The following is a 22,155-nucleotide window of genomic DNA, read 5'->3' on the forward strand; positions in this document are numbered from 1 at the left end:
CGAGTTGATGGGTGCAGCACACCAACATGGCACAAGTATACATATGTAACAAACCTGCACGTTATGCACATGTACCCTAGAACTTAAAGTATAATAAAAAATAAATAAATAAAAAAAGAAAAAATAATAATAATAAAATATTACATACAACAATGAAAATGAACAAACTTTTGTATACAACATAGATGAATGTCACAAATATATGGCAGAACAAAATAAACTAGATTCCACTTACATAATAAAGTTCAAAACCAAGCAAAACTAATCTAGTGGTGATAAAATAAACTTATTTTTGTTTCAAACTAACCACTTTGAAGGAGGTGGTAATGACTGACAGGAGGGAGAAGCGGCACTTCTAAGGTACTGGTAATGTTTTATTTTCTTACATTAGTGATAATAACACAGGTGTGCTTACACTGAAAATACATTGAGCTATACTTACAATTTATGTATGTTATTATATATTCTAAAAGTCTATTAAAATTAATACAAAATGCATATATCTTATGCCTAGTACAAGACGAACTGAGAGTGTATCTTCTTCAGGGCTCTCATATTAGCATGTTTAACTTCTATACTATTGGCTAGCTATGATGTGTAAGATCCTAGAGAACTTGGCCCTAATAAGATTCAGATAAATTTTGTATGCAATATGGAGAAGAATGAGCCCTGCGCCTTAAGAGCAATATAAATGCAAGGGGAAAACTCTAGGCCTACACTGTCAAATATTATAGCCATAAACCACTGCAGCTAATTAAATTAATTCAAAAATTCAAGTTATCAGTTGTGACAGCCACATTTCAAGTGTTCTACAGCTACATGTGTCGGACACCACACAGATAAAACATTTTCATCAACTAAGAAAGTTCAGAGAACTCAGAGGACAATAAATTCTGGATCTAGAAGGCAATATTACATTTAGAATCAGCTTCCAAATGAACCTTCCAACTTAGAAATCAAGTTTTAAAAAATAAGATTTCCACAAGAGAAGAGATCCAATTCAAACCAACACGAATCTCAACAGAAAGAAGTGATATAGCCGGGCGTGGTTGCTCACGCCTGTAATCCCAACACTTTGGGAGGCCGAGGTGGGCGGATCACCTGAGGTCGGGAGTTCGAGACCAGCCTGACCAACATAGAGAAACCCCGTCTCTACTAAAAATACAAAATCAGCTGGGTGTGGTGGCGCATGCCTGTAATCCCAGCTACTCAGGAGGCTGAGGCAGGAGAATTGCTTGAACCCGGGAGGCGGAGGTTGCGTTGAGCTGAGATCACACCATTGCATTCCAGCCTGGGCAACAAGAGCAAAACTACGTCTCAAAAAAATAAAACAAAACAAACAAACAAACAGAAGTGATATGATACAGTGGTCCTCCCTTATCTGTGGTTTTTCTTTCCAAGTTTTTAGTTAACTGTAGTCAACCATGGTCAAAAATATTAAATGAAAAATTCTAAAAATAATTCCTAAGTTTTAAACTATGCACAATTCTGAATAGTGTGATGTAATTTCCCACTCTTCCACTCCATCCCATCCAAGACATGAATCATCCCTTTGTCCAGTGTATCCAGGATGTACATGCACGCCACCTGCCTATTAGTCCCTTAGTAGCCATCTCAATTATCAGGTCAACTAGCACAGTATTGCCATGCTTGTATTCAAGTAACCTTTATTTCATTTAATAATGGCTCCAAAGTATAAGAGTAGTGATACTAAGCATATTGTTATAATTATTCTGTTTAATTATTAGTTATGGTTGTTAATCTCTTACTGTGCCTAATTTATAAATTAAACTTTATCATTGGTATGTTTAGAAAAAAATAGTATATACATGATTTGGTAGCATCTTTAGTTTCAGGCATCTGCTGGGGGTCTTGGAATGTATTCCCCTTGATTAAGTTGTGACTACTATATTAGTTGTTCAAGGTTGGTGAGGAGAGTACTTCTGTAAAATTGGTCCTGAACTGCTTTATAGCAACATTCTTAACTTTGAAAGCTAAAGATCTTTGATATTACTGTATCCAATCCCAGTTAGTAGTATATTTAATTCATTTTTCTTGATTATATAAGTTGCTATAAAACAATTAATGTAATGAGAAAAACAGATTACAGACTCTGCATTTTATATTTAAATATTTAAATCAATAAGCTGTTTAGACATTAACATGAAAATACATTAATGTTATTTACCATTTAGCAATTCAATGAGTGCAGGGATTATCCCAGATTTGGCTAGCAATGCAGCACAAGAGTCATCCATGGATACAGTTCCAATCATTATAACCACTTCTAAAACAAGATCATCTTCTGCAGCACCTAGTGAAGTCAAGCCATAGAAAGTTTTCACTGATATGTCCTGATCCAAATTCATTTAAGAGTATCAAAATGTAAACACACAGAAAGGATACCGAAAGCTATTAAATCAAGTCATATGAATCCTCGATATGCTATAAATTTGTCCTTTTTCCAAATTTCCATGTTTGCTGATGACAGTTTGTGATAGTGGGGGGTGAGGGGGGGCAGTAGAAAAGTGGAAATAAGCCTTTGAGGGTGCAACTGAATGACAACATAGACACAGAAAATAAAAGACTCATTTGAATGCCTCAAAGACCTTTGTGCGTGTGTATGTATATGTAGAGGGATGGTATTTGGTAATTTTAAAGAGACAGAATAAAAAAAATTACCAAAAGACCACAAGAAAGGTAGAATAGAAAACAGAAACTAATACTAAGAAAACACACTGTTAGGAAAAAGAGAGTATATATATAAGAGGAGATCCAGTGACTACCTTTCTGGGAGAAGAGAGCTGTGAGAAGAAATGGCTTTTCCTAACATAATAATAAAATAGTCACACAAAACTGCTCTAGCAGCCTTATCCATAACAGAAAGAAATAACTTAGTGATTATGCAGAAGTGAAATACTTAGCACAAACCTGGTTTTAGTTTATCCTTGAGGTATGGAACCAACTTATATTCTTTAAGAACCAATTCCCAGTCTAAGTCTGGAATGGTCAAGTTTGCAAGAGTTCCCAAACATTCAATCACAAACTCTTCTTCTTCATCATTAGAGATCTGGGCTGCAAGGTCCCCAACATAATCCTGAAGAAAACAGAATTTTAGTATACATTTAAATTATTTTTTATTTAATCTAATAATTAACCCACAGGAATCTAACAATTTAACCCATTGAAAGAAAAAATCAATATCAAATTCGATTTTCTTGTTTTAATAATCTTGAGCTAAATTGCTAAAGAAGCCTATGGTGAACTGGTTTAAGGCAAGAAGACTGTAGTCGGGTGGAGGGCTTAGGGGTAAGAGTCACAAAACAAAAACAACATTGAAACGTAGGTTGAGATTTCTAGGTGCTAAACTAACAAAGAAGTTGATAACATAAGAGCAATTTGGATTATAAATTAATATTTGACGAGAAGCCAGTAAGAGTTGCATTTCCAAATGTAGCAATTTCAACTCCCAGTCTATTTTAATAGAAAGCCAAAATGATACTTACAATAAACAGATTTTTAGTTGGTCCATCATGCTGAGAAATGTTTCTAATCATTTTCATCAGCAATGGATCCTTAAACTTCAGAGCCCTCTTCATGAGCATCTTCAGCCCATTTCCTGAAACAGAAAAGTCTCCCAATAAAATTAAGGTTAACTTAAGTTTAATGATTTTTTGTTTAGTTCTCAAAAAAAGCCACAACTATTTATATCTAGTAAAATGCACAACTCTTAAGGGTACGATTTGATGAATTTAGATGCAACCTATACCATATATCAACATATAGAGTATTTTCATTCCCTTTAGAAAGTTCACTTGTGCCCCTTCCCAGTCAATCCTGTTCCCCAAATATAATCACTTCTCCTCTTCCCTGTCTCATTTTTAAACATATATAAGTTTTGCCTGATACAGAACTTCATATAAATAGAATCATACTGTATGCGTTCTTCTGTGTCTACAATTTCTACTATAAATGTTAAAATCAAAAGTAATTTTGACTCAGAAAAATTGTACTTCTGGTAATTTATCCTAACAACATAAAAATGAAAATGTGTAAAGATTCAGAGAATGGGTAATTACTATAGCACTGTTTGTAACAGAAAAGAAGTGGCAACGAACTATATCCATAACAGTGAAGTAAACTATGGCAAAATTCTTTAATAGACAATTTTGCAGTTATTAACAAATATGCTTTATAAAAGCATTTAAACACATAGAATATTATTTCATATTACTAATTTTAAAAGAATATATCATGATATACAGACAATCACATTTTTATTTAAAAATATGCAGAACTATTATACTAAAATCTTACCTATGATTATCTGTGGATGGTAGGAATAAAGATTCAAATCTTTTCCTTTTTGCTCATTTTTGCTTTTTATAACAAACACATACTACTTTTCAAATAAGGCAAAAATTATTGGGCAGATGCTGAAACATCATAATGTATGACAGGCTGTTCTACCAAGATATTATAGAAATAACCTAATACATTTGTATTTTATTACCTCATATTGTAATAGACTGCTTTGCAAAGAAAAAGTTTCATTTTATCTAGAAAATGTTTTAAAAATCAAATTTCAGTGAAGGCCAACTCACCATGGTTTGTAAAATGTTACCGGAAGGTAAGTGTCTGCATTCATGATGTAAGAATATTCTATCTGACCTTTAAGGATTATAGCTATGAAGAAATTATGTGAAAACAGGACTTACATAATCATTATAATTCTTAATTCCTTATTATCTATTTTCCATCATATGCCAAATACCATATGCTAAAAAAGTTACCTACACTCAAAGGCACTGACCTTCACAGATAAGCTGTACATTTCTTTTGTTAGCAGCAAGATTAATGCAGAAAGAAATGAGTTCCAAGTCAATTCGTTCATCTGAGCATTCAAACAGCATCTTCATTAACTAGCAAGAAGCACAGGGCACATTTTACTCAAGAAACAAAACAAAAAACCAAACATAGAAGCAATTATTTTTATCATAATGTATTATCTTAGATTGTACACTGGACATAATATTAGTTATGGTTCAACACATAAAACTGGCAGGCCTTCACTGTTCAACAACTGGATGAATAAACAGTTAATTAACTCTTAGATGCTCAGCATTAAGTATAAACTTCTAAGTACAGTGGAGAATATAAGAGAAGAATTAGATAAAACATCTGTCCTTAAATAATTAAACATTGTTTGGAAGCAGAGCATTTCAAGCAAAGAAAATAGCTTATGCAAAGGTCACAATGCAGGAAAAAACAGTACTCTTTGAAGAACTGAAAGAAAGCAAGCTTTGTTGGTAAAAGGGAAACAACAGTTTTAAGAGATAAGAAGGTAAAAACCAGATCATGCAGGGTCTTGAAGTACATGTTAAATATTTTGGCCTTCGTGCTAAGGATGATGGGAAGCTACTAAAAGCTTCTAAATAGGAAAGTGTCAGGATAAAATTGGTGTCTCAAAAAGATTTAGCCAGTGTAAAAAATAGAATAAAATTCCAAGAAAATAGGGGGAACCATGTAGGATGCTAGAGGAAAAGTCCAAGTGAGAAGATGGGTGTCTGAACTAGGTAGAGATAAAAGGATTGATTAGATATATATTTAGAAAAGAGAACCAAAATGGAAAGGAGTAACTGACTAGATGTTACAGTTAAAGCAAAGGAGGAGTCAAAGATGACTTCCAAGTTTATGCACTGAGCAATGACATACATGGTGATGCCAACATCTACCAAAAAGGAGAAACTAGGGTAGAAAAATACTTTAAACGAAAGATGGTAATTTTGGTTTTAGATATGTTGAGTTTAAGCTGCTCATGTGGTAGTCTAATGCAGATATTCAGTAGGAAGTCATAAACGCAGGCCTGAGTTTAGAAGAAATGTCTGGACTGGAGGTAGAATTTAAGGAACTGGCATATATGGCTGAAAACTGAAGTTGCAGGCTAAATCCAATCACTTGGGCATGGGTATAAAATGAGAAAAGAACTTTTTGAGTGACAAGAGAAAAAGGAGGAGGGTGTGAAAAACAGCAGACAAAAAGGTAAGAAGGAAAAGGTAGGTTACCTATGCCATTTAGCAGTAATCTAGATTTGTCATAATGAGAGATAGCTGCTATAATCAAAGACAAATGAACAAATTTTATGCTATGTTTTAGAGAAGCTAGTCTTCTATTATTGTCAAATCAGCAAATTAACTTGGTGTATAGTATGTAAAGAGAGTTTTCTCTCAGCCCAAACTGTCAACAACAAATAGAAGTTATTCCTAAAATTTATAATATAAAAACTTCTTATGTTTTATGTCAGGGCAATACCTTTTTAGAACAACATGCCTTCATGAATCCAACACAGCGAATAATAAATATTTATTTATTTTAGACCACTTTCTGTTAAATCTTATTTTGATTACTGTTAGTTCAAGATGACTTCTGCATTTCAAAAATGATATGTGGTCAATATACAAAAATCAATCATATTTTTATGTGTTAGCAATGAACAGCTGAAAACCAAAATTAAATTTGGTTAAATTAAATAAAAAACACAATACCACTATAATTGTTAGGTATAATTCTAAGCAGATACACTGATCTATATGCTGAAAATTACAAAACACTGTAGCAGGTGAACGGTTGGCATGTATCATGTGCTCTCCCCGAGGGCAGATACTTAACCACAAATATTACCACTGATGGCATCTCTGGGTAAGAATCATTAATACTTAATAATGCCACAGAATAAAAAAAAATTCAAGGGCAAAAGTAAAATAATCTTAATTTACTGGATATATATTTAACAGACTTCACTACCTATCTGCCCAATTAAAATTAAATTACAAATAAAATTGCCAATAAAAATTAAATTACAAATTACCAAAAATGTAGGTGACAATCCTCTAATTAATTGCTATGTTTTCTAAACTGTAATTAAAAACCTACTATAGATTTTTTTCAAACTGAGAATTGGTTACATTGAAGCAATGTTTCAAGCAAAGTATTTATTGCTAACAAAAATTATTTACTTCAAATCAACCTTTGTAGTATGAAAATTAGCCTTAAACACAGGGCTACAGGTTATTATTTCAGAAGGTAAATTTTCTTTAAAGTAATTTCCATATTAAATTCTACCTAGAAATAAACAATCAGAAACTAGATTTTTAGAAAATAATGCATGGCTCGAAAACTTACTCAACTCCCATTCCGCATATCAAGCTAAATTAGGACTAAATATAAATGGAATGCATAATGATATAGAATTAGTTTTTCATAATAAGAGAAATAAACATTTCAATTTTAATTAAAGCTTTCAAATTTGAAAGAGCAATAGCTTAGTTCAAACTCCACATGAAAGAGTATGTCTTTAATTTGATTGCTATGACGGCACTTCAAAAGTAAGTGTAATTGCTGACAACTAGAAAATATTAAAACTAGATTTGTTCTGTTTTAACTAGGTCCATTGTCATCTTTTACTAATTTATCAGAAAAGCACTAAAAGGGCTTCAGTCTGTGCGATGAAGAGGCAATAGTGTTCAATCAGACAAGTCCCATATTGAGTATCAGATACCAAAGACCCATGACTGAAATCACTGTGTCTAGACTCTCTGGCACCTGACTTCACTTATTTACCAGTGACCAGAGGCCAACCCCCACAGCTCTCTGTATTCACATATAACTCTACCACCCCCATCCCCTACCCAAACATCTTTGAATGATTATACCAGAACTTTGCATGCCTCCGGAATCTCTTCTGACTGGCTACTCCCTAACTCTCCTGTTTGAAGTGATGCTCTGGTTTCTGAACTTCAGCAGATAATGGCAGGCAAGAGCAAAGGGGGCTGTCAGAAAGGACGTTTACCAGCATTCAGCTAAAAAGAAGCATGTAGATCAAAGGGGGCCATATAGGACAACTGTGGTGGAAAACATGTGGATCACTATGAATATTCTTGCACACTGTTCTAGGATAAAATATTAAATAACACCATGACATCACTACCTAACCATGTACTTTCATTGGCCATTCTATTACCAATAAATACTTTTATAAGCATCTGGATGGCATTTGCACCCATTTAAACAAAACATGCATCTCAGAGGTCTAAATAACAATGAACTGTTAATGTGTACTTTTAACTATTACTAGAATACAACCATTAACTCCCGGTTATCCTCAAGTATGCTTACCTGAAACTATCTACCCACTGAGACCGTTAAGATCATGTATAAAGACTTGACCTGGCCCCTAAATTTTACAGAACAGTGATACAATAGGGTAAGAAAATTAGAATACATTGGATATCTAGAGGCAATAAAGTACAAAGGAAGTAAAGCAATATAATATTGGGAGAGATTATGAGACATGTTCTATACATAATCACCCACTCCAGATGCTAAATATTTTCTAAAAGTAAATTCTAATCTCATTATAGGTTTATTCTATAAAACACATGTGATAGGCAGTATTTAAAATGGACTATAAATGGGTCAAAATGGTGAGAAAGATTTTACTAAGAATATCTTACTTTCATATAGTTTATAGTTTATAAACCTCCTTTAATATATGTAATTAATGAAGATGATTATACTCAATTTCTTTTTCATCATTGAAATGAATATGAATTACTACTAAGCCACTGCTTTCCTACCTTCAAAGTCATGTTATTTGCAATGCATGAGGATTTTTACCAAGCAAAAATTAATATGCATAATTACAAAAGAACAGAATATTATATTAACTCTAAGATATGCCAACCGGGGTTATGACTTTAGTAAGTAAGTTAATCAGTGGCTGATTAAACTCATGAGTGAGTTTAAAGCCTTACTGATATTATAAACATTACTTTGAGTAGCCAATACCTCTAAAGGAGTACCTTTTTAATTCCTGAAGGAAACTTGGACATTTCATTTAATTTCTGACTTGTTTTCCATCATTCTTTTATTTTGCAATTAACTTGGCATCGGGTGGCAATAAAACCACGTCAACTTTTCTCCTTAAATATGAAAAATTTGGCACTATAAAGTAAAAGTTATAAGCTGGATACCATATTTGGAACAAATACATTGTACAGTATCATTTGGTTTTCTCAAAATACCAGCTCATAGAGAAGCTTCAGGATGTTTACAACACAATTTGGTAACATAACCTTATTCCCTTAAGGGCAGAAATTTCAAAAAGAAAAAAATGGGAAAAAGAAAACATCGAAAATCATTGACCTCCTAAATTTGGAAAACGTTGTTCACAAAATACAGATTACACATGTTCTGAAAACTTCACTGCATACATGTTTGATGTTAGAAAACTGTCTGGTAAGAAAATATGCATGGATATTGTTCCTGAAAAGGTATGGGAGAATTTTCTGTATACAAAGTTTTAAATGGCAATAATAACAATATCTAAAAAGTAACCTAGACAGACTCTTATTTCTGATTCTTTCATTTAAAATAAAATTTTACATTTTATATTTGAGATTATACATTCTAGAAGAACAGGATAACTCCAGATTCAAAATTGTATAAATAAGTTTCCTATTTCTTCTTGGATTGCATTTATTTCACTTTTATTTAATGTTATTCTCTTTAAAACCTAAATCTGGATAAAAACAGTCAATCTCGGCAAGAATATTATTATTTTTTGGCTGCTTTCCAGTTCATATCCTGTGGTCAATGAAGTTCTGACTCAAAATGGAATTGGAAAAGGAACACCCTTTGAAACTGCAAAGCAGAAACCTTTAGAACATATGGAGTGAGACTGTAGTAAATCACCTGTAATCTCCCTTTGACATGGCTACTCTTTTATTGAAAACTGGTTTGACAAAGAGTTTGATTACACTTTGCACTGAGTATAGTCTGACAAGCATTATCTCTGTAAGACACCCTGTCTTGCTAGATAAGATATGCTATATATTCTTTCAGGGATGTCTATTTCCTATAAACAAGCATAATTAGTTTATCCCCTGATATAAAAGTCTAAGAAATTACCCTAGAGAGTTTATCAATTTTTTAAATACATGTAGGTGAAGTATTAAAATTCTCGAATAGCAAATTCATTTTTAGCACTGTTTTATCCAATTTGGAATGAATGAAAGGTCAATTGGAATCAATAAAAAGAAAAGTTATGGTCTGTTTTTTACTACATGTTATTTTTCAAGTAACATGCATTTAATAATTCTTTATAGATGAAGAAGGAATTATGTAGTAGGAGTGAAGTGGAATTACTTTCATAAGGATGATTTATTCATATTTTCTAACATGTTTTTAAAAGTATGTTTATTGTATATCATACATCCTACAATTTTTGTTTCAGAAAACTATTTTATAAAAAATAATATAATATTAAAAATCAGCCCAACTAGTGTTACAATCATCATAATTCAAATTAGTGGAAGGTAGTTTAATAAAGATTAATGACACAACAGTGATCCTATGAATGCTAATTCCCTAAGAGTAAAATTGTTACTATGTACAGAATCTCTACCCTTGTAACATACAGTCTATGTTACAAAAAAATCAATAAACTCCTTCAAGATATTTAGGACAGATATTTATTTAGGTCTATTTAGACCTAACATAAGATACATATCTAGCCACTGAATCACAGCAAAAAAACTTTCTTGAGAGCAGTTGTATATAAATGAAAGAATTTTGATGAAACATTTTCCCATCAGAGAATGCAAAGCAATTAAATCTATTAATATTAAACATAAACAAAATTAAAGGACACGTGACAAACTTAAGCAATATTTGTAACATAAAATTAAAATAGTTATATACATTGATCTTATTTAATAATAAAAATATTAACAAATCAATTAAAAAATTGGGAAGGCCCATTTTGATGGCTCACACTTGCAATCCCAGCACTTTGGGAGGACAAGCAGGGAGGATTAGTTAGAGTCAGGAGTTCGAGACTGTCCTGGGCAAAAAAGCCAAACCCTGTCTGTACAAAAAATAAAATAAAATAAATTAAAAAATTAACTAGTCATGGTGGTGCACACCTGTAGTCCTAGCTACCCATGAGGCTGAGGCAGGAGGATTGCTTGAGCCTAAGTATTTTAAGACTCCAGTGAGTTAATGACTGTACCACTGCACTTTAGCCTGGGTAACAGAGCAAGATTCTGTCTCAACAAAAAAAAAAAAAAAAAAAAAAGGAAGGAAGGAAGGAAAGACGGACGGACAGACTGGCAAGAGACATGAATAATCTGTAACAGAATATGGATAACAAACACATGAAAAAATGTTCAACCTCACCAAGATTCATGGAAATGCAAACAAAAAGAAATAACGAACCACCACATATTTAGAAGAACAATAATATCCAGTGTTGTTAAAAATTAAGTGTTAGCTGGAAGTAAAAACTTATGTTTTCTTAGAAGATATTTTGGCCAAAACAAAAACACAAGTTTTCATTATCTTTCGACTTAGCTACGCTACCCTACTTTTAGGAATTTAAAAAAATTCAGAGATGTGGGGAAGCATTTACAAATATGGTATCTCACATTATTTTCATTTGCTTACATATATTTTTATGTGATAAATTGGAAAAACCTAAACATACAATTTAACAATATTTAAATTATGGTACATCCATGTAATAGAATGTTATACAACTATTAAAAATAATTTTTGAAGAATGTTCAGTGACATGAGTATAATTATGATATATTAATAAAGCAATATGTAAATATTATATATACCATATAATCTCAATATATTATTTTTTAAGTATGTAGAGAGAAGTGTACCAAAGTGTTAAATAGTTATCTCTACATTTGGGATAATGGAAAGTTATTTTCGTTTTTATACAGTTCTGTACTTCCTCAAATTTCTATAATAAATATGTAGTATTATTAAGAACTTTTTAAGAGAGAAAATCTTGACAAATCAAGAGAAAAGAGTAAAAAGATATATATTTCTTAAACGTTTTTCTTAAAACACTTAAACCACTTACCTGTGGTATACAGTCAGTGTACGCAAACATTGATTTAAAGCGGTCATCCATGCTTATGTGGTAAAGAACACACATTGCTATTTGTTTGTAGTTGTCATTGCCTAGGAATAAAACATCATAGTGATGATGCCATAAATACATATTTTTTATATAGCACACTCAATGTACTACAAGTTAAACTACTGAATAAAATCCTTATACAAACTTAATCTGAAAAATATTTTGAGCTATTTCAAATCCAAAGTTTAGAGCAAGCATATTTATATGTGAAACATCACTAATTTCCAAGACAGAATGTCTATTTTCCAAGGTATAGTTTTGAAAAAGAAAATTAACCCTAATAATTAATTATTTTCATGAGTCCAATACAAAAACATTGGGTCATTAGCCTCCCCATCTTTACTGTTTTATCAAAATATGTGATTAATACAGTTCATTGACAGTGGTGATGCATTAGAAATAGTAAATAAAAGAGCATATTTCTATGAACCAGAAACTGAAAATATCATCCAAATGATGAAAGAAGTAAAGTAGTAGTTATAACAAAAAAAAAAAATATGACCATAAAATGCTATAGGCTATAACATAACCTAAATATAGTATGAAGAACGTCTCAGAACTTCTAAGGTAAGATTATTCTGGTTTTATATGCCATGAAACTGAAAAAAAGTGAATACATATCAAGATTTGAAAAACAAAATGGGACTTTAATATATCATTTAATCCTAACTGCTTTCAGACAGAACATATTTTAAGGACCTAGTTATGATCTCAAAGTCAATGATAAAACTAGAGCCAGAAAAGTTGCTTAGCTAAAAATTTTATCCAAAAAACAATATCCTTTTTGAAAATTCTGGGCTATGAGAAATCCTGAAGATATTCCCAAATAGTTAGAAATTCTTTAGAGGAAATAAACTGGTATTTTCTTTTTTCTTTTCTTTTTTTTTTTTTTTAAGAGACAGAGTCTCACTCTGTTGCCCAGGTTAGAGTGCAGTGGTATGAGCTTGGCTCACTGCAACCTCTGCTTCCCAGGTTCAAGGGATTCTCCTGCCTCAGCCTCCTGAGTAGCTGGGATTCAGGCACCCATCACCATGCCTGGCTAATTTTTTTTGTATTTTTAGTAGAGATGGGGTTTCACCATATTGACTAGGCTGGTCTTGAACTCCTGACCTCATGATCCACCCACCTTGGCCTCCCTAAGTGCTGAGATTACAAGTGTTAGCCACCACACACGGCCCTAAACTGGTATTCTCACAAGGCCTAGCGTAGAACATGGAAGTTGTTCAATAAGTATCTGCTGATTGATTCTGTTTTTAACATTTAAAAATACAAGCTGAAAAACTAAACTCATTTAGTCAAAGATAGAAATTACTAGTTCTAAAAGGGGTTCAGAATTCGAGACAGGTAAGATTTGAGACAGAAGTATTCAGTTTCAGGAGGTCTTGTAAGGATCATGCCTGTAATCCCAGCACTTTGAGAGGCTGAGGCAAGTGGATTGCTTGAGGTCAAGAATTTGAGGCCAGCCTGGCCAACATGGAAACCCTGTCTCTACTAAAAATATAAAAATTAGCTGGATGTGGTGGCATGCGTCTGTAATCCCAGGTACTAGAGAGGCTGAGGCAGGAGAATCGCTTATACCCAGGAGGTGGAGGTTGCAGTGAGCCGAGATCATGCCACTGCAAGCCAGCCTGGGCAACAGAATAAGAACTCTGTCTCAAAAAAAAAAAAGAAAAAAAAAAAGTAGGCAAAAAATATAGTGACCCTTTATCTCCTAAATTTACTTCGAATTTCCTTACCATCTGATATATTTATTTAACATATAACCTCCAGGAAAGCAAAGACTTTATTCACTGCATTATCCCCAGATGCAAGAATAGTACCTAGCACAGAAAAGGTATTTAATAATTGTTGATTGGTTAATAATAATTTATTAAACATTTACTACATATCAAGAGACATGCTAAACAGACTGCATGGCATTGAATCTCAAAACAATCTGTCAAATAGGTCTTATCATCCCTATGTTTCAGATGAGAAATCTGAAGTTTAGAGAAAAATAAATATTTGCTACATAGCCTTGTAAGTGGTTGAGCGGGGATTTAAACATAGGTCTCTCTGATTCCCAAATCTTTACCAGGTAATGTTACAATACTACTCTCAAACATTTTTTTTTCCTCATTTGATGCCTTTGGTATTCAACATTTTTATATCACAAGGTGAAACTGTTTTCTATGTAAGATATTATCAGGTATAAAAGACTGATAGACATTGACACATGAGAGAATTAAACTTGTTTTAAAAATATACTGCTTTTTAAATCCAGGCTTTTAGATTTTCAAAATTGTTAGGCTAAAGCCTATTTCCTATTGCTTACAATAGCAGTAAGAACAACTCCTTGGGATAAGATAAAAACAATTTATGTTTTTCGGATGAACGGACACTAGTAAGCATTTTCACCTTAAATAAAATCTATAAATTCACTAATTCAGCTACTTGGAATACAACATATACAGGAAACACATTTTATTTATATGAAATAATATTTATTTCATCTATTTTTAATTTTTCCCTATAGCATTATTTATAGAAAAATTAAATTTATAGAAAATTTACAGAATAGACAGCCCAAGTCAAATCATTTAAGGTAAATTTTGCATTTCTTCTATTGTTTGAAGAGCTTTACTGGCCGGGCGCGGTGGCTCAAGCCTGTAATCCCAGCACTTTGGGAGGCCGAGACGGGCGGATCACGAGGTCAGGAGATCGAGACCATCCTGGCTAACACGGTGAAACCCCGTCTCTACTAAAAATACAAAAACTAGCCGGGCGAGGTGGCGGGCGCCTGTAGTCCCAGCTACTTGGGAGGCTGAGGCAGGAGAATGGCGGAAACCCAGGAGGCGGAGCTTGCAGTGAGCTGAGATCTGGCCACTGCACTCCAGTCCGGGCGACAGAGCGAGACTCCGCCTCAAAAAAAAAACAAAAAAAAAAAACAAAAAAAAAAAAAAAAAAAGAAGAGCTTTACTACAAAATTTATAAAGAAGAGGGAAGCTGAATTAGAGTCAGAGATAGGCTCTAAGGATAATGACTATTGACTAAGGTTAAAATAAAGCTAAGATAAAGTAATGTGGGAGAAAAAAACATTTAAAGTCTTTGTTTAGGGGTTAGAATTTTATTTGGAGGGAAGTAGGTAAAAATTGTGAAATCGCTCCAAGTAAGAGAAAAGTGCAGACAAAATGTTCTCAACCCCAACAACTTTGTCCTTGAGTTTGGAGCAATGTAAACATGTAAGATTTATCAATTTTAATGTTAGATTTTAACAGACTACATTTTTATACTGTTGAAGGCACCAATTTATACTTATTCTAGTATAAAGCACATTTGCCATAGCAAAACTTAACATTTAAACAGGTTCTCATGATATGTAGATTAAACATGAAAAATTCCAACTTTATTCTCCAAGAAGATAGGATTCCCTTAGTCTTGGTCAGACTATATCTCATGTTATTTTTTTCCCCTGGAAATTGAGATATTTGAAAATATTTTCAAACAGTTTTAAAGCAAACTCTTACATTCTGAAGGAAAGTCTTTCTTTCCCTGTGATTCCAGTTATTTTCTATGTCATTCAGCTGTGGGTAAGTCCTAGTCCTATTTAATTTTTACAGAATATTTCAAGATATTTTCTCTATGTAATGGATTCACTGAAAAGTAGGATTCCAAGTAATACAACTTATTAAATGGTAAAAAAAACAAAGAGAAATCGATAACCAATATAAAAGATTCTTTAACAACAAAGTAAATAATCAAACATTAAAATTCAATGTGAGGATAGGAAGGAAACAGGAAACTATTCTATACTCTAGGAGAATCTGTCTGCTGTTCATGTCAATGAAAAAATTCTAAAAAGCAAGGTCCTGAGGTGGCACATCATTCATGTAAGGTGAGAGGAAGGAAAGACTCACCTTCAAAAACATGTACTATATTAAAAGAACAAGAAATTCCTGAACACTGGGAGAAGCTAAAAAAATTAAAATAAAAGAATAACAAGGGAAATTCTCTAATTAATTTTATATACATGTATGTATACATATAGCTTGTGTCTGTGTGTGTGTAGCTTCCAAAGGCCAACTCAGGATAAAGGGTATCTGTTAGAATAGAAGGTACAGAGAAGAGTCCTAAAGTTATAATAATTTCTACTGGCAGATAAATAATATAGATAAGAAGCAGTTCTCAGATATAACAATTTATATTAATTTTATATGGCAAAACTAAATGTCTAATTTCCAAAGGTAGGATGATTCATTTGGCAGCTAGTCCTAACTCTGCTCTTATGTACTTTCTCATTTTTCTTTTCTCTTCACACTTATGGCCAAAGGTGAAAGCTCCTTACAGTTCTCCCACACCTTCCTACTTCTCTCTCTGTGATCCTCTATTAAAAAAACTCTGAATATGTTTCTAATTTCCTATAATACTCATCTAAAATGATCATCATATCCAAAAGTTTGCTAAAAACTCAAGGACTGAAGTTAAGAGAAGCTCTAGGGACATAAGGCTATGGACAATTAATCTTTCTTATACCACAATTCTTTGAGAGAAGGTTAAAGAGAAAGGGTTAAACAAAAAATGGTATTGTTTGTATCGCATGTTCAACATAGTTTTTCTCATTTATACCTTACAAGTGATTAAAGGGGTCGGTATTATCTTTGATTCAGAGATGAGGCAATGACATTCACTAAGGCTATGACCCTTTCAAAAGGAAACACAGATGTGAATCTGAGATTCAAACCTACGTCTGACTACAAAGCTCATGCATGTACTTTTAACCAAGTCTTCCAGGAGGCAGCAGAAAGAGGGAAAACAATAATGCCAAATAAATGTAAGTTATCATTATCATTCCTTAGGGCAAAGTACAGGAAGGAGATGCACCTAGAGGGACTCTGTAGGATCTGCTAGATCTGGGACTCTTGGGGAAAAGGGTAAGAAGATTGGCAGTGGTGAAGATAAGAGATGAAATGGAGAAATGCAATCAGATATTTCTCAGAGGGCCTGTGCCCAGATATAACAGGTTCCAATGGATGAAAGAAGTTCTTCATGGGGCAAACTGCATTATCCCCCAAGTGGTTTTGAGGACTAGACCTACAGCAGCCTAAGTTCTGAAACTCACTCTCACTAAATTGGACAATAACTGCTATCAATCTGTGATTTTATGAGAGAAACAAGGGGCTAGAAGCTTAAAATGTAGGTAGACTGATAAAAGCTATACTCTAACATTGGTTGACAGCTCAGGCTCTGGAGGCAGACTGCTCGGGTTCAATCTGTGGCTCTTCCACTCATTAGCTATACAGCCTTGTGAATGTTATTTAAATTCTGTGTTTCAGTTTCATCATCTGTAAAAATGGGATAATAACTGTACCTACCTGAAAAGGCTGTGTGAAGATTAGATGAGAGGATCCTGGTAAAGCAATTAGCACTAAGTTTGATGTACAATAAACCAATTCGATAAATACCATTTCTTATTACCATTATTATGTTGACAATAACATTTTTTGTTTTACCAATACAACAGTACTATCATGTGTTCCTAATAAGTATGATGCTTTGTATTTTTTACTTTCAAGACTTGAACTGTAGTTAGAAGTAAAGTAAGTTGGAAAGGTAGCAAGATTTCTGAGATGAGCTAGACACGGTTCAGAGGTATTCTCTGAGCCTGTGGCTGAGCCACTTACCTTTCTACTAGTCATTTTCCTATACAGCTCTGCTGTTTGGCCGGATGCAGTGGCTCACGCCTGTAATCCTAGCACTTTGGGAGGCCAAGGCATGTGGATTACCTGAGGACAGGAGTTCAAGACCAGCCTGGTCAACATGGTGAAATCCCGTCTCTACTAAAATATAAAAATTAGCCAGGCATAATGGCAGGTGCCTGTAATCCCAGCTACTAGGGAAGCTGAGATGTGAGAATAGCTTGAATCTGGGAGATGGTGGTTGCAGTAAGCCAAGATCGTACTACTCCATTCCAGCCTGGGTGGCTGAGTGAGACTTCGTCTCAACAAAAAAAAAAAAAAAAAAAAAAAATTCTGCTGTTCATAAAATTTAGGCTTAGGAGAATCATCTTACACCTGAGGCTCTACTCAGTGACCCATATGTAATAAGAACCCATGATCATTCTCTCACTCTCATAGAGTTATAAATTCCTTAATGGGAAAAAAAAAAACAAACTTTACTAAAGAAAATTATCCCCTCCTCCACACACACATTTCAAAATCTCTTATCCTTTCACGTTTCCTTCTTTTAACAGAACTTACTTTCACTCCTAAAGTAGGGAACAGTCATGGAGGTGATGGGCTATCAAGCAGAAGAAAGAACAGACAGAAGTCTGAGGACACTGAAGAGAAATCTCACAATTAGCTACCCTCTTTCATTTGCCTTTAAACAGCATATCCCAGACAAATAAAACCTGTATGAGCAGAGGTGTTTTCCCCATGTTTTAGCTGAACACAACTGAACAAAAGAAATAGGACTACAACTAGTACTGCACCAACTATATATATATGTGTATACACACACACACACACACTTTTTTTTTTCTTGAGGAAAGAGTGTGAAAGGAGGTGATGACAGAGCTAAGGGACTATAATATTTTATTGAGGGATCTATCTAACCCAAGTTGCTAATGTGTCTTCTGGATTTTATCTGGGTGAAGGTTCCCCTAGAATTCAAACAATTGATTTACAAATAACTATAAATTTAATTCCCCCCCTTTTTGTATTTAGTTAGGGAATGAAAAAGATATAAACTGGCATTTGGCCTTTTATTCAGAAAAATATGTAAATATTTTATAAACGGTCTTGTTACCCATATATTATCTTGATGATTCTAGTTCTACAGTTACAAATCACGTATTTTCTTTCTCTTCTAAATAATTTCAATATAGGAAGACTACAGCATATAAAACATATGTATCTTATTCACTGAATCATAAATGATTACATAAATAATCAACACTTAATAAAAATGTGGCCTATAACTTCATGGCATCTAGCAGATATCTGACACCTACAACAAAAAAGACAAGGCATTTTAGAACAAAAGTGAGTACCTGGAGTGGGAAGATGTCTGGAAATAACCTGAATTCATCTATTCAAACACAGCTCTGCAGAGAAAGTAAAGGCTCTTTGGCAGCTAACATTTATTATTATGACTTAAAGGCTAATTTGCAGATCACATAGCAATAAACAGCTATTAGAGAGATTAAATGGTCTAAGTAAAATAAAGATCTTATCCTTTATTGTAAACTAATAGTCTTCTTCATTTACTGAAAGAAAGAACATCTGAGTTCTTACAAAATAAAGCCCAAGAAAAAAATCTTATATACCCTAAGTGAATTCCTACAAGAAATGAGGATTGGAGGGTATGATTTTCCCATAAGAATTCACGACTAGAAGCCATAAACTCTAGCTAACCAGCTATGATTCCTCTACATCCCACAAATGGCAGACATTTCAAAAAGGCTCCTTTAAGACATAAAGACATCAATTATTCTCTAATGGCATCCCAAGTAAAAACAGGCTGCCAATAGTCGGCATGCTGGCACAGCACCAAACGCTCTGTGAATTTTAAGCAAGGGCAGTGAAAAGACTGAGTATCTTGAGAACTATGTTCTTAATGACTGGAGGTGGATTAGTCAAATCTGTTCAAGTAATAAGGGCAGGGTAGAAAAAAAATGGCCTAGTCATTATGATTCCTTTGGTATTTATGGTAATAAACATGAATCATGATGAACTCACTGGCTATTAAATGCAAAGGTCATAAGTACTTCGATAGGATTTCCACAGGAATTCACCGTTAATTAGCTGGATCATTATTTGAAAGTGTTACTGAATTATCTTAGCATTTGTGCAGCCATTCCCCTCAAATTGGTCATTCCCAGCTGAGGGCAGTTAATGCCTTAACAAACTGGTCATTAACTCCAGTAACTGATTTTGTGAGAATTATTGCACTTATAAAGTACATTCAAGAGTTTATAAGAAACATTGCATCTTTTTTTCTTTTTAAAGAAATTTACAGCTGTAGTTCAGCTGGAGCAGCTGAAGGAGAAAAAAAATCAGCTTTTTGGGCTGCTCTCACAATCGATTTTCTGCCAATTAAAGGGCAAAACACATGCTGATGGGTTTTGAATTTTAAAATGTCTTCAGTTTTTTCATCTCTGAAGTGATTAGTAAAAACACCATTCAATTACTAATTTTGTAAGACAGTTGGGATTTTTCATTCACAGCTCAGTCAAGCAGAAATGAGTTCTGAACAAGAGAACTCAAAAGCCAAATTTCCGTTTCTGCAGTAGACCCAGCCCAACACTGTGAAAACAAAGTGAGAACACAAGTTATGGGCCACATTATTAGCCAGATTCTCATTCTCTTCTATACTCTATGTCTTCTTTCAAAGTAGAACACTCCCTTTGATGTCACAAAGGCTCCACGAAAAGATAAGAGAAGTGGGAATATAAGCACACCTATATTAGGATAGAACAGCATTAAGGTGATATATTACCCCTGGAAAGTCTATATGAATACAACACGCTTCAAAATTTGCAGATGTCTTTACATTTATTATGGAGTTAGAGCCCCTAAAGTTCTATCAATACAGTGAAAATGCCACAGGCGAAAACCACCACTTAAAAGATAAGCGCGACAATTACTGAACATGTTAACTACACTGACATAGGCTAAAAACATATTGAAATTATGCCAGAACATCTTTGATACATTTCCATAAAATTTTATGCTTATTAGAGCATATATTGCAGATATATACTCAGTATAAACAGATAGCCTTAGTTTAAACTTGAATTTGCACAGACCATTGTTTAAGACTGTAACTATACTGGATGATCTGTTTTATAATAGATTTGTCTACAGTCAAGATTTGAGATGAACAAATAAAAACCAACAGCTGTTAAGCAACAGTTAAGGGGAAAATATAACATAATTTATAGATTACAAAGATCAGTATGAAAACATTAAATACAACAATCATTTCTGAGGTACAGTGGTTCACAGATAAATAATTTTTTATGTCCAATTATTTAATTTTAAAAGTATGAGAAACTAATACTGCAGATCTACCGGTAAGCTAAAAACTCTGTTTTTAGAGATATTCACTAAATGAGTACTCTTATATACAACCTTTTTGATGAATTTTCATTTTTTATAGTATGTACAACTGCACATTTGGCCACACGGCTGATTTTTCAACATGTCTTCAATTATTTTATTATGTCCTCTGTAGAATTTTTATTACATCCAGAGAATACAAGTTATTTGCAATAAGCCCTAAAGAATACACATACTTGTGGTACAAATGATAAGGACCAACATAAAGCCCTTAACGATGACTGCTTTCTAGCCTGTATGTCCACATCATTGACTTAATATGCTTTATTTTACCATCTAGAATGGTAATATGCCAAATTTTACCATCTAGAAATGGAGACACCCTAGGCAATATTCACACACACACAGTATTGGAACCAGCTGGTGATAGAAGAATCTTAAGAAAAAAGGCTTCTTGATTTAATTGGGAAAACAGGAGGAAGCATAAATTTTACTGCCATTAATAACTTCAAGCAATCCTGATATGACTCTACCTCACCCTGACGGCGAGACATGTGCTTTCTGTTAAACTGTTTGCACATCTGACCCCTATTGTTTGCTCACTTGATCAGGTAAGAAAATGTAGGTTTATTTATAGGATAAATGAGGCCTATTAAAATTGAGAAACAGTGTAGTAGTCTATGAGGAGTTGTGTTCGGAAACAGATGTGTGAAATTCCATAATAGTTTGGTAATAAACAGACCAACCAAACCAATTTATTTTTTAAAAAATCTACTTTAAGTTTCTTAAAGAAACTATCATAAAGGCAACCTAGTTTCAAAAAAATGGAAAACACTTCATTTTGCTTCAAAATCATTACTCTGACCACTTCCAGTTTTTAATAAGTCAGCAAAGGCAAAATGTTGCCTTCTTCACAAAATAAAGTTTTAGTTTTTCATTCTTCATGATGCTGTTGGTAAATTAAAAATTAGGTCATATTAATATAAAGTAAACAAGTGATTTAACATTGTGGAAAAATTTCAAAGGTGTTCAGAAGTTAACTTTGTCAATTTTCTTTTAAAGACATATGACAGAATGGTCAAAGGAAATAACCCTTAATTTTTATATGATCAAAGT

At 33.4% G+C, this 22,155-nt stretch overlaps 1 protein-coding gene across 5 annotated transcripts in view; it reads right to left on the reverse strand.

The window, feature by feature from the left end:
- Positions 1-22,155, reverse strand: part of KIFAP3 (kinesin associated protein 3) — a 170,061-nt gene that overhangs the window by 65,543 nt on the left and 82,363 nt on the right. For all 5 annotated transcript variants that reach the window (XM_033195193.1, XM_033195195.1, XM_033195194.1 and 2 more), the window contains exons 11-15: positions 11,939-12,039; positions 4,814-4,922; positions 3,507-3,619; positions 2,932-3,097; positions 2,189-2,314 (exon numbers count right to left, since the gene is read on the reverse strand). In XM_033195193.1, coding sequence (XP_033051084.1) covers positions 2,189-2,314; positions 2,932-3,097; positions 3,507-3,619; positions 4,814-4,922; positions 11,939-12,039 — 615 coding nt within the window. The remainder of the gene's footprint in view (positions 1-2,188; positions 2,315-2,931; positions 3,098-3,506; positions 3,620-4,813; positions 4,923-11,938; positions 12,040-22,155) is intronic.

This window comes from Trachypithecus francoisi, unplaced genomic scaffold, assembly GCF_009764315.1.
Source record: "Trachypithecus francoisi isolate TF-2019V2 unplaced genomic scaffold, Tfra_2.0 Lachesis_group5, whole genome shotgun sequence".
NCBI classification, from domain to species: domain Eukaryota; kingdom Metazoa; phylum Chordata; class Mammalia; order Primates; family Cercopithecidae; genus Trachypithecus; species Trachypithecus francoisi.